General features: G+C 43.9%; 1 protein-coding gene across 3 annotated transcripts in view; it reads left to right on the top strand.

Moving 5' to 3' along the window:
- Window positions 1–12914, top strand: part of LOC132384594 (1-phosphatidylinositol 4,5-bisphosphate phosphodiesterase delta-3-like) — a 104027-nt gene that overhangs the window by 15827 nt on the left and 75286 nt on the right. For all 3 annotated transcript variants that reach the window (XM_059955817.1, XM_059955815.1, XM_059955816.1), the window contains exons 2-4: window positions 1413–1568; window positions 4555–4783; window positions 5075–5204. In XM_059955817.1, the coding sequence (XP_059811800.1) occupies window positions 1413–1568; window positions 4555–4783; window positions 5075–5204 (515 nt within the window). The remainder of the gene's footprint in view (window positions 1–1412; window positions 1569–4554; window positions 4784–5074; window positions 5205–12914) is intronic.

Raw genomic sequence — 12914 nt, 5'->3', positions numbered from 1 at the left:
TCAAACATCGACAGTTTATTCATTTCCATAGCTGCCGCCTGACCTGCTGAATTCCTCCAGCGTTTTGTGTGTGTTGCTTTGGAAATGGTGTTGTGTTTGAAGAGCCACACACTCTACCTGGCCAAATGTAATGAAGCGGCACACACCCTCCTCCCCCCCGCCCCCCACATCAAGGGATTGCTACTTTTGATTCAGCATCACGTGTGAGTGGGCTGCTTCTCCTAAAGGGGTCAATTTAACATTGACATGCCATGTATGCTTGACCATGCAGAGAGAGCAGTAAGATGTCCCTGGGGTTCTCAGGGAGAAGTCCAGAATGATGTAGATCAGTAGATCAAGGGGGAAAGAGATGTCTCATGCCGAGCACTGTACGTCAATGGAGATAAATGACCAAGTATTCAGAAGGTACATCAAACCTCTGCGCACATACAGCAGTAGTGTTGCGTAACATATGAATGCTGATGAATTAACACCAATCTTTGCACTCATCCTTTCTGACATACAAAATCACAGCTGCCTAAGCAATGAAACTTGTGTGGTTATAGAGTTATAGAGTAATGCAGCCTGTAAACAAGCTTTCAGACTAACCTATCTATACTGACTAAGGTGCCCATTAAGCTAGTCCCACTCACCTGTGTTTGGACCATATCCTCCTAAACCTCTCCTATCCCCTCCTACTCTTATATTCAATGCACCAGCTAATGAAGGCCAGTGTCCCATATGCCTTTTTAACCTGTACAGCCTTCAGTAATCCCTCGAATTGAACAAACAGGTAAAATGGTTTCAGTTTGATTATGATTATTGAGATAAAATGCTGGTGGAACGCAGCAGGCCAGGCAGCATCTATAAGAAGAAGCACTGTCGACGTTTCGGGCCGAGACTCTTCGTCAGGACAAAAGCTGTGAGTACTCACTAAGAAGGTTGTGTTGATACTGTACCCTCAAACACCGTCTGGGAACGTCGTGAAGGTTTGCAATCACCCTCCTGCAATCTCTGCTTTCCTCTCAGTCTTCTCTGTTTCCTGAGCTCAGGTTCTGGTTTAATGCAGAGCCGACCACCTTGGCCAGTGGAAAGGAAAATAATATTTAACAATTTTTTTAGAAGTTCTAGCAGATCACAATGAGTGAATTCTGATCTTTGAACAGAATTTCAAACATATATTACAGTGTCCTGACGAAGGGTCTCAGCCCGAAACGTCGACAGTGCTTCTCCCTATAGATGCTGCCTGGCCTGCTGTGTTCCACCAGCACTTTGTGTGTGCTGCTTGAATTTCCAGCATCTGCAGATTTCCTCGTGTTTGAGGATTATAGAGAGATGGTATTGTTTGGAAAGTTGAGTTCCTTTCCTCGAGGATCTATCTGTGAAGGACTGTGTGTACTGGCCTCTGACCATTGCCCTTCTGTCTCTCGCAGGGTTGCTTGATGATGAAGATGTGAAGATCATGCTGAAAGGCAGCAAGTTGCGAAAAATAAAATCAAGTCGGTGGAAGAAAGATCGCAGGATGAAGCTGCAGGACGATTGTTTGTCCATCTGGTGTGAGTCAAAATCCAGGAATAAGCCATCAACCTGTGAGTACTCATTAAGGAGGCTGCGCTGGTACTGTACCCTCAAACACTGGCTGGGAACGGCGTGAGGGTTTGCAATCACCCTCCCGCAATCCACATTTTAAATCTGCCTCTTTGCTTTCCTCTCAGTCTTCTCTGTTTCCTGAGCTCAGGTTTTGGTTTAATGCAGAGCCGACCACCTTGGCCAGTGGAAAGGAAAATAATATTTAACAGATTTTTAGAAGTTCTAGCAGATCACAATGAGTGACAGCAAACCAGAAACACATCATAACATGAACCACAGAGTCCGACCCACAAACCGCGTCGATTAAACCTTGGCCAAGACCCAGAACTCTGGCACCATCCTCCAGCAGCATTGAGCATGAGGGTGAGAGAGACCATTTGAACACAGGGATCTTTCTCTGGGAGCAGCAAGTGAGAGGGAGAGAGAGAGAGACTGTCACACTCAGACACCTTCTCCCAGCAGCAGTGAGGCTGGCAGATGGCGTTGAACACCCGCTCACCTTCCGCTCTCACCTCGATGATTTCAACCTTCCTTTTAACCAGCAAGGTGGGTGAGAAATGGAGTAGATCATAGGCTCGTGCTTCTTTGCCTCCAGGCTGCACGCTTCACTCAAAACCTCACTGAACCCCCTCGGAGGCAGCAAAGCACCAGGTCGCTCAGTCAGCCCAAAAAACACCATTAAAATGTAGATTCCAGGCTCCAACAGTAGCAGAACCACATATGAAAGAAAAAGACATAGAAGAAGTGAAAGAAGTAGTTTTGTGAACCATCTGGAGGATGTTGCCCTTGGTCGCATTCTTACCTGGCACCATCTTCTTATTGCAGCTTACTACTGCCACAACATAACAAATTTCATGACGTTTATCAGTAATAATAAACCTGATTCTGATTATAATACTGTATAATGTCTAAAAAAAAGCTGATTTAAATATCTGTTGGGTAGTAAGGAAATAAATCCAATGTCCTGGATTATCAGTTTTACAAAAGTACAATGGGCTTTTTATTTTGCAATGCACCAATTGAGCAGCATGTGTTCTTTTTTTTAATAATGATTGGAATTATGAATCATTGGTCAAACAGGTTTTCTAGAGGTTGTGAAGTTGTGAAACATTTTTTATATATTACAAAAGCATCTGCGCTGAATAAGCAGAATTTTGTTTCATTCAAAAATCAGAAATTTTGCAGTTGGAAGCTCTCTCACATAGTGTGTTTATTTTGTACAGTGTGTCTATTTTGTATGCTCCATAAATCGGTTTAACTAAAATCACTAAACAAGCTTATATTTATTGTGCACAGAGTGCTCTTCCTGACCTACATCCTGGTCCTTGTTCCTTGGGAAGAGCGCATGCGCACACACACGCACGCACACACACACACACACACACACACACGCACACTCTCTCTCTCACACACACACACACACACACACAACTTTCAACAGATCCATAAATGCAGGGGTTGTAAACACATTTGTTAGTTCATTGAAACTAATGCAGAGAGAACCATCAACCTCTTCTACACACACACACACACACACACACACACACACACACACACACACACACACACACACACACACACACACACACACACGCACACACACACACACACCCTATAATCTAACTGTCATGCTTTGTAACTTCAAGAACATTAAACTAATTAAAAAAAACTCACAAGAGTCCAAAAATATGGGTGTAGTTCAAGTTTATGTTCAGCGAGGTGCATGCATATCATGTGGTAACGTGAGAACGTATGCAATTAACGTATTTTTATATATAACCCGTAATGAATTATTTAAATTGACAAGTTCAAGCTCATAGGACTAGATGGTTCAATCCCTTTGATAAGCAGATCTTAACTCGGGTCATATACAAATTTCATTTCCAGCATTGATTTCTTCATAGGGGCCCCTGCCACCAAACCCGGGATTATCCTATAAGTTGAGGTCAACTTTGACTTCAGGTACGATGGAGCACTAATGTACCATGCTTTATGGCAATCCCTTCCACAAGGTCAAACCATTGCCTTCCTGACTATGAGACGCACAGCTAATTGACCACATAAAGTGTTCCAAGTAGAGAGAATGCAGGGAGGAAGTGATGATGTAAATGGGTGCTTGATGGTTGCTATGGACTCAATCAGCTAAAGAGATTATCTTCATGCTTTAGGACTCTGACTCTATCAGGAACAATGCTTTATAATGTATGACAGGAGCTGTTGATGTGTTTAAAGTACCTCTCAGCATCCAAATACATGCCAGCTACCAGCCATTCCTGAACTGGGTACCTCGTTCCTGAGCTGCAAAACTGTATTCCTTACTGCCCATTAAACCGCTGGCATTTAGGGCAGCAATGAAAGTCCTTCATCTCTGGCGTTATTCATGGCTTCCTTCACCATGTCAATAGCTCGGTTCTCACTACTGTCAGTCGTGCAAGTCCCAGAGGGAGACTCAGGAATGCCGTTGCACGCAGGTGTAGAAGGATTCTTCAAAATTGTTACAGAAACAGCACTGTTTTACCAGTCAGGGTTGTTGGCCCTGAGCTGAACCCCTGAACCTGGAGGACCGGTGGACCACTCTTAGTCTGGCCTCTCCCCTTTGACCTGTTTGGCATGGGTGACCCTACCAAGAGCCAAAGCAACAAGCCCTGACTCCTGCCAACATGGCTCTCCGGGTCATTGAAGTACGCAAGCCTCCAAACCACAAGATTCTGGTCCTCTTGGAGGACTGTGTGTCACCCTCAAACAATTCTCCACCAGATGCCCAGCCTGCTATTACTCACTGGGAGCCTGGGGCAGGTATGAAGAAGCTGCCATTGTTTGCTAGCAGATCTGTGGCCTCATCCTGGCTTAGTGAGAGTGATGGGTAGGGTCTGTCACAGGCGGTGTCTGGCATTTGTGCTCCAACAGGGGTGGGGGAAAGTCTCATCACAGTGACGTGACAAGATGTGCTGGCCTGGTTACTCATGTTCCCCTCTGACCTTTCAGTCTCGGTGATGGATATCCGGGAGGTCCAGGAGGGACACCAGTCGGAGGTGATGAAGAAACACGGCAGCAGCTACTCGGAGAAACGTTGCTTCACCATTGTGTTTGCGGGCAGCCGGAGCAGCCTGGACCTGGTGGCGGCCACGGAGGAGGAAGGGAGGCGGTGGGTTCAGGGGCTGAAGAAACTCCGAAAGAAAGCAGAAAATATGAGCCAGCGAGAAAGAATTCACCAATATCCTTTGCACCATTTTCACTGGATAGATGTGATCAAGTGCTGTTAACAGTTCCCATTTTCCCTAAAACCACAGGCAAGGATTAGTCAAATCTCCTGGGTGCACTGACAGGGATAGTGAATAGATCGAGAGGAATGAGCTAAGGCAGCAGTTAGAAGCTCGTTTGGTTTTTGTTTGGTTTGTGTTGGGTGTGTTGGCATGTATGTTTGTGTGTAAGCAGTATGCATGTGTGTGAGGAGTCTACACTTTCCAACTGTTCCAAACCATGTTATTTCCTTACATCTGCCCACTTGGATCCATAAACATCTTCGGAAAGCTGACGAAGATAAGGATAACAAAATGAGCTTTGAAGAGATTAAAAGCCTGCTGAAGATGATCAACATTGAGGCAGATGATGAATATGCTTACCAGATCTTCAAGGTAAGAACCTGTCTGAAGAGAGAGGGAGTGTGCCCATGGGATCATGTGCTGACTTGATGAAATCTGGCATGGCCTTCGAGACACTCGTGGACAAGGAGAATTGGGTTCTTACATTGAAATTAGACTGTTACTAATCCACAATAGTAAGTGGATGTGGTGGGTTGAGACTTGGTCATTCAAAGTTCAAAGTAAATTGTATTATCAGAATACATAATGTCACCACATACAACCCTGAGATTCTTTTTCCTGTGGGCATACTTAGCAAATCTATGGAACCATAACTGTAAACAGGATCAATGAGCAAATGCAAATATAAATAAATAGCAATAAATAATGAAAATGAAATAATGAAATAAAGAGTAAGATAATGAGATAAGTGAGATCATCAGTTGTGGGAGCACCAGAAGTAGAATGAGTGTAGTTATCCTCTCTGGTTCAAGAGCCTGATGGTTGAGGGATAATAACTGTTCCTGAACCTGGTGGTGTGAGTCCTGAGGCTCTTGTACCTTCAACCTGATGAGAGCAATGAGAAAAGAGCACGACCTGGGTGGGGAGGATCTTTGATTATAGATGCTGTTTTTCTACAGCAATGTTTCATGTAGATGTGGTCAATGGTTGGGAGGGCTTTGTTGGTGACGTACTGGGCTAAATCCACTACCTTTTGTAAGATTTTCTGCTGAATGGCGTTGGTGTTCCCACACCAGGCCATAATGTAGCCAGTCCTCACATTGTCCACCACACATCTATAGAAATTTGCCAAGGTTTTTGATGACATGCCAAATCTCCATAGACTCCTGAGGAAGTAGAGGTGTAGTCGCGCTTTCTTTGCAAAAATTTGTATGATGGGTCCAGGACAGGTCCTCTGAGGTAGTGACACCCAGGAATTTAAAGCTACTGACCCTCTCCACCTCTGATCCTCCGATGAATACTGGCCCATGGACCTCAGGTTCCCCTCTCCTGAAGTCTACAATCAGTTCCTTGGTCTTGCTGACATTGAGTGAGAAGTTGTTGCTAAAACACCACTCAGCCAAGTTTTCAATCTCCCTCTAGTATGCTGATTCATCACCACTTTTGATTCAGCCCACAACAATGGTGTCATCAGCAAACTTGTATGTGGTGTCGGAGCTGTGTTTAGCCACACAGTCACAGGTGTAAAGCGAGTAGAGCAGGGGGCTAAGTACACATCCTTGTGGTGCTCCTGTGCTGATGGAGATTAGGAGGAGAATTAGTGATTAATCAATAGTGTTTCTATTTCATAGAAGTAGAGTTTATTAGCCCCACTGTTCTGTATGACAAATTAAACTAAAGACCAGCAACACAGACTTTCATTTTAGCCCTACAATAGAAAAGTGGAAATGTGAAAAACAGCTGGGTACATGAAACTAGAATAGAGATGCTGAAAATACTCAGTGGACCAGGCATCACCTGAGGAAAGACAATCAAAGTTCATTTATTATCAAAGTACACACATGTCACCATGTACAACCCTGAGATTTGTTTTCTTGCAGGCATACTCAATAAATCCATAATAAAATAATAATCATAATAGAATAAATGAAAGGCTGCAGCAACCTGGGTGTTCAACCAGTGTGCAAAAGACAACAAACTCTACAAATACAAAAAGAAATAATAATAATAATTAAAAAAAATAAGCAATAAATATCGAGAACATGAGAGGAAGAGTCCTTGAAAGTGAGTCCATAGGTTGTGAGACAGTTCAGTGATGGGGCGAATGAAGTTGAGTGAAGTTATCCCCTCTGGTTCAAGAGCCTGATGGCTTATAGGTAATAACTGCCCCTGAACCTAGTAGTGTAGGTCCTGAGGCTCCTGTACCTTCTTTGATTTCTGAACAGCTGAGAAAGAAATGTTAAGTTGCAGAGAAGGTGAGGAAGGATAAACCAAAGAGAGTATCTTTGATAGGTTGAGGCCAGGGTTGCAGAAAGGATGAATTAATGGGGCAGTTTGAGGGAAACAAAGCAGTGTGATGTATTGTCAGGCAGTGACAGTGAGAAGTGGACAACACTCACCCTGTGTCACATGCAGACGGAGTACAGCAGAAACTGCCCAGTCTGATATGGGCAGAAAATATAATCAGAAATTGGAGAATTTGTTTCATCCAGATTACAAAATGCCCAGAGTGAAGAAGAGGTGCTGTTCCTCAGAATTGCATTAGTCCTCATTATAAGTGTGCAGGCAGCACAGACAGAGGTCTGGGTGGGAATAGAACAGGTAGCAGGAAGCTCAGGGTCACTCCCAAGGTCTGAACACAAGCACTTCATAAAATCATCACCCAGTCTGTGTTTGGTTTCCCATTGTGAAAGTGACCACATTGTGGACACTGAATGCAGTACACTAGAAGAAGGGTGAGACCATTTGGGCCCCTGAATGATGGAAAGGGAAGAGGTAAAAATGAAGGTTGCATGGGAAGGTGCTGTTGGAAGGGGAGTGGTAGGTGGAACATGTCTAACTAATCAGTCATCTTTGGCACCTCCTCAAAAAACATATTCCAGTTTGTTAGACAGGTCATGTTGACTATTCTTAATCAATCCATACTTTTCCAAATGTGTGACAATCCCCCTCTGTTCCAGAAAGAACATCAACAGCTTCTTCAGTGGGCCCACATTCCTGGAATCTATTCTAAACCCTCTCCAAAACATTCCCATCTTTCCTCAAGTCCGATACCCAGAACTGGATACAATCCTGGTCGATTGTAGCCAAACTGGTCTTTAGAAAGGTCACTCTGCTTTTAGGGAAGTTTTCCAGTCTGCCCCATGGGCCTTGCCCTGACATGGAATAGAGTCACGGTAAATCTTTTAACCTCAGTGTTACATTCCTGCTGTACATCCCTTTATTTCCTTACTGACCAGAGTCCTGATCTCTGTTGTTGTCAAACAACTCTATGAATGGGAATCACTGTCCTTGGGAAGAGATGGCCAAAGATTCACAATGCCTGGGTGAAGAAATTTGTCACCTCTGCGCTAAGTGACTGACACCATTTTTTTTGAGACTGTGACTCATGGCTCTTGACAACTCAGCCAAAACGTCAATCTGGCATCTACTCTGTTAAGCCCCTAAAGAATTTTGCAGGTTTGAAGAAGCCCCAGGCATTCCACTCCTGGAATCAATCTGGTGAATCTACATTCCATTCTATCAGTTACTAGAATCTTGTTCTATAGATTGGGAGACCAAACCTGCATTCAATATTCCACAAAACTACTGTAGATGTTTTACTGTTGCACTCAGTGTCTCTTGTAATAAGAACAACCAATGGATTCCAAGGCTTTCCTAATTGCTTACTATTTTTCATTTCTTTCTACCAAAGTACATGTCATTCCATCTGCCATGTCCTTCTGGTTCCTGTCTGCATCTCCCTGAAGCCTCCTTGCACCCTCCAGAAAATCCAAACTATAACCCGACATTGCAATTTCAGCAGATTTGGATATTGTGGAGGCAGAATTGGGTGGTATGGAAAAAGGCCATTCTGACAGCATAAGACCATAGGATATAGGAACAGAACTGGGCCATTTGGCCCATCGAGTTTGTTCCACCATTTCATCATGACTGATCCATTTCCCCTCTCAGCCCAGTCTTGTGCCTTCTCCCCATATCCCTTCACGCTCTGACTAATCAAGAACCCATCAACCTCTGCCTTCAATATACCCAATGATTTGGCCTCCACCACTCCCTGTGGCAACAATTTCTATAAATTCACCACTCTCTGACTAAATAAATTCCTCCTCATCTCTGTTCTAAAAGGACACCCTTCTATTCTGAGGCTGTGTCCTCTGGTCTTAGACTTCACTATCACAGGAAACATCCTCTCCACATCCACTCTATTGAGGCCTTTCACCATTCAATAGGTTTCAATGAGGTCACCCCTCATTGTTCAGAATTCCAATGAGTACAGACCCATAGCCATCAAACATGCCTCATACAATAACCCTTTAATTCCCGGAATCATTCTTGTGAGCCTCCTCTGAACCCTCTCCAACGTCAGCACATCCTTTCTTGGATAAGAGGCCAAAAACTGCTCTCAGTACTCCAAGTGAGGCCTCACCAGTGTCTTATAGAGCCTCAGCATTACATCCTTGCTTTTATATTCCCGATCTCCTGAAATGAATGCTAACATTGCATTTGCTTTCCTCACTACTGACTCAACTGATAAACCTTTAGGGGATCCTGCACAAAGACTCACAAGTCCCTTTGTGGCTCAGATTTTTGGATTTTCTGTCCATTTAGAAAACAGTCAGCCCTATTATTTTTTCTACCAAAGTGCATGACCATAAACTTTCTGTGTGGCATGCATGCTTGCGCTAGTTGAGGCACTGAATATGAAAGTCAGGAAGTGATGTGACAGCTTAAAAAACTCTGTTTAGGCTGCTTCTGGAGTATTGCATTAATTTCTGGTCACTCCATTGTAGGAAGGATGTGAAGGCATTGGAGAGGGTGCAGAAGAGGTTTACCAAGGATGAGCTATAAAGAGAGGCTGGACAAACCTCGGCTGTTTTTTCTGGAGCAGTGGAGACTGACAGAAGTCCATAAAATTATGAGAGGCATAGATAGAGTAGACAACTGGTATCTTTCTCCCAGGGTTAAGATACTAGAGGTATATATTTAAGGTGAGAGGGGGTAAGTTCAAAGGAGATGTGTGGAATCCTAAGCTGTACTCTTCCAAGTTCTATGTTCATTCATGGTCAATGTCATAGTTGTATTAGTGCTCCCAAAATGTATCAACTCACATTTACCTGGATGAAATCTTCTCTGCCATCTCAGCCCATTTCACCAACACATTGATATCCCTCTGCAGCGTTAGACCACCCTCCACACTATCAACAGCTCCACCAGTCATTGTGTCATCTGCAAAGTTGCTGATCGTGCCTCTTACATCCATGCCCAAGTCATTCATGTACATTGCAAAGAGCAAAGGTCTCAGCACGGATCCCTATGGGACACCATTAGTCTCAGGAATCCGATCACAACAACAACCCACTACCATCACTTTCTTTTTACTATTGCCAAACCAGTTTTGGATCTAGTTTGCCAGTTTGCCCTGGATTCCAATGGCCATAACCCAGAGAACCAGTTTCCCAAAGTGGGACCTAGTCAAAGACTTTACCAAAGTCCATGTAAATCACATCTACTGCCATGTCCTCGTTGATGTACTTTGTGACCTCTTCAAAATATTCAGTCAAATTGGATCAGCCCTTGACAAGGCCATTGTTCTTGCCTTTCCAAGTGATCGTTAATCCTCCCAGATATTTTTCCAGTGTCATACCTACCACTGGACTATAACTACCAGGTTTCTCCTGCTGCCTTTCTTGAAAAGCAAGACCATGTTTGCTGTCCTCCAGTCACCTGGCAACTCACTTGTAGATAATAAAGATGTAAATACTATCAGGCAGAGCACAAACAATCCCATCACATCTGCTCTGGAGGACTTATCCATCTGTGAGCCCACCAAGAGTTCAAGTACTTCCTCTTTATTTATGGAGACCTGCATGAGACATTTACCTTCCCCTTCACTGAATTCTTCACCCACCAAATTCATTTCTTCATGGATGCAGGTGAGAAGTATTTATTTAGGATGTCAGTTCTACCTTCCAGCTCCACTCTCGAGAAGGGAACTCAGAAGGGATTTAGGAGAACAAGAAGGTGTCCTGAAAAGTTCTTGGCGAGTGGAATTAAAGAGAATCCCAAGGCTTTCTACACGTACATCAAGATCAAGAGGATAACTGGGGAAAAGGCAGGACCACACAAGGATAAAGAAGGGAACTCAGTGGATGCGGGCAAAGTCCTAAACAAGAACTTTGTGTTGGTATTTATTGAGGATAGTAAGATCAGGTGGAGTATGCTAAGATACTTGGGTATTTTGAGATTAGGAAAAAGTCAGTGTTAGGTCTCTATAAAAACATTAAGGCGGATAAGTCCCCAGGCCTGATGGGATAAAATCCAGGTATTGAGAGAGGTGAGGGCTGAGATTTCTGGGCCCTTAACCAAGATCTTTGTATCTTTGCTAGCCACAGATGTGGTCCCGGAGAACTGGTTGGTAGCTCATTTTGCTCATGCCTGAAACGTCGACTGTTTATTCATTTCCACAGATGCTGAGTTCCTGCAGCATTTTGTGTGTGTAGCTCATGTTCAAGGGAAGTAGAGATGATCCTGGAAATTATAGATCCTCTATTAAGTGATAGGTTGGATTCAAAATTGGCTTTGCCATTGAAGATGGAGGGTCATGTAGAGGGGTGTTACTCTGGCTGGAGGTCTGTGAACAGTGCTGTGAATGTGGGTCAGTGAATGTGGATCAGAAATGTGTGAGGGCTGATTAGGAAACATAGAAACACAGAAAACCTACAGCACAATACAGGCCCTTGCTTTAGAAATTGCCTAGGGTTACCCATAGCCCTCTATTTTTCTGAGCTCCATGTAGAAGTTTGCAGATAACATGAAAATTGTGGAGTTGTGGACAATGAAGAAGGTTGTCAAGCAATACAGCAGATTAGTGATCAGATAGATTTTAATCCAGACAAGTGTGAGAAGTTGGACTTCGAGAGGTCACATTTAAGGGGAAAGTACATGGTAAATGGTGGACCATTAGCAGTATCAATGTGCAGAGTGACCTTGCGGGTGCAATCTGTACCTTCCTGACATACAGCCTCTTTGAAACTCTAGTATATCCTTCCACTTAATCCACTTTGATAACCTAATGAGAACAAATGAGATGTCCTTTGTCAAAGAACAAGGCTTCCCTTCCTCCACCATCAACACTGCCCTCAACCACATCTCTTCCATTTCATGCATATAACTATAAAACAATTACAACACGGAAACAGGCCATCTCGGCCCTTCTAGTCTGTGCCAAACGCTTACTCTCACCTAGTCCCACCGACCTGCACTCAGCCCATAACCCTCCATTCCTTTCCTGTCCATATACCTATCCAATTTTACTTTAAATGACAATATCGAATCTGCCTCTACCACTTCTACTGGAAGCTCATTCCACACAGCTACCACTCTCTGAGTAAAGAAATTCCCCCTTGTGTTACCCCTAAACTTTTGCCCCCTAACTCTCATCTCATGTCTTCTTGTTTGAATCTCCCCTACTCTCAACGGAAAAAGCCGATCCACGTCAACTCTATCTATCCCCCTCATAATTTTAAATACCTCTATCAAGTCCCCCCTCAACCTTCTACGCTCCAAAGAATAAAGACCTAACTTGTTCACCCTTTTTCTGTAACTTAGGTGCTGAAACCCAGGTAACATTCTAGTAAATCTCCTCTGTACTCTCTCTATTTTGTTGACATCTTTCCTGTAATTCGGTGACCAGAAATGTACACAATATTCTAAATTTGGCCTTACCAATGCCTTGTACAATTTTAACATTACATCCCAACTCCTATACTCAATGCTCTGATTTATAAAGGCCAGCATGTCTGCTCTTGCCCCATCCTCCCACCATGCTACCTGGGATAGGGTTCCTCTTGTCCTCACCTACCACCCCACCAGCCTCCGCATCCAGCACATAATTCTCCATAATTCCGCCATCTCTAACAGGATCCCACCATCAAGCACATCTTTCCCTACCCCCACCCACTGTTTGCTTTCTGCAGGGATCATTCCCTATGCAATTTCCTTGTCCATTCATCCCTCCCCACTGATCCCCCTCCTGGTACTTAACCTTGCAAGTGGAACAAGTGCCACACCTGCCCCTAC

The sequence above is a fragment of the Hypanus sabinus genome, chromosome X1 (assembly GCF_030144855.1).
Source record: "Hypanus sabinus isolate sHypSab1 chromosome X1, sHypSab1.hap1, whole genome shotgun sequence".
In the NCBI taxonomy this organism is placed as follows: Eukaryota; Metazoa; Chordata; class Chondrichthyes; order Myliobatiformes; family Dasyatidae; genus Hypanus; species Hypanus sabinus.
The sequence above is the reverse complement of the archived record's forward strand: the minus strand, read 5'-3'. Positions and strand labels throughout refer to the sequence as shown.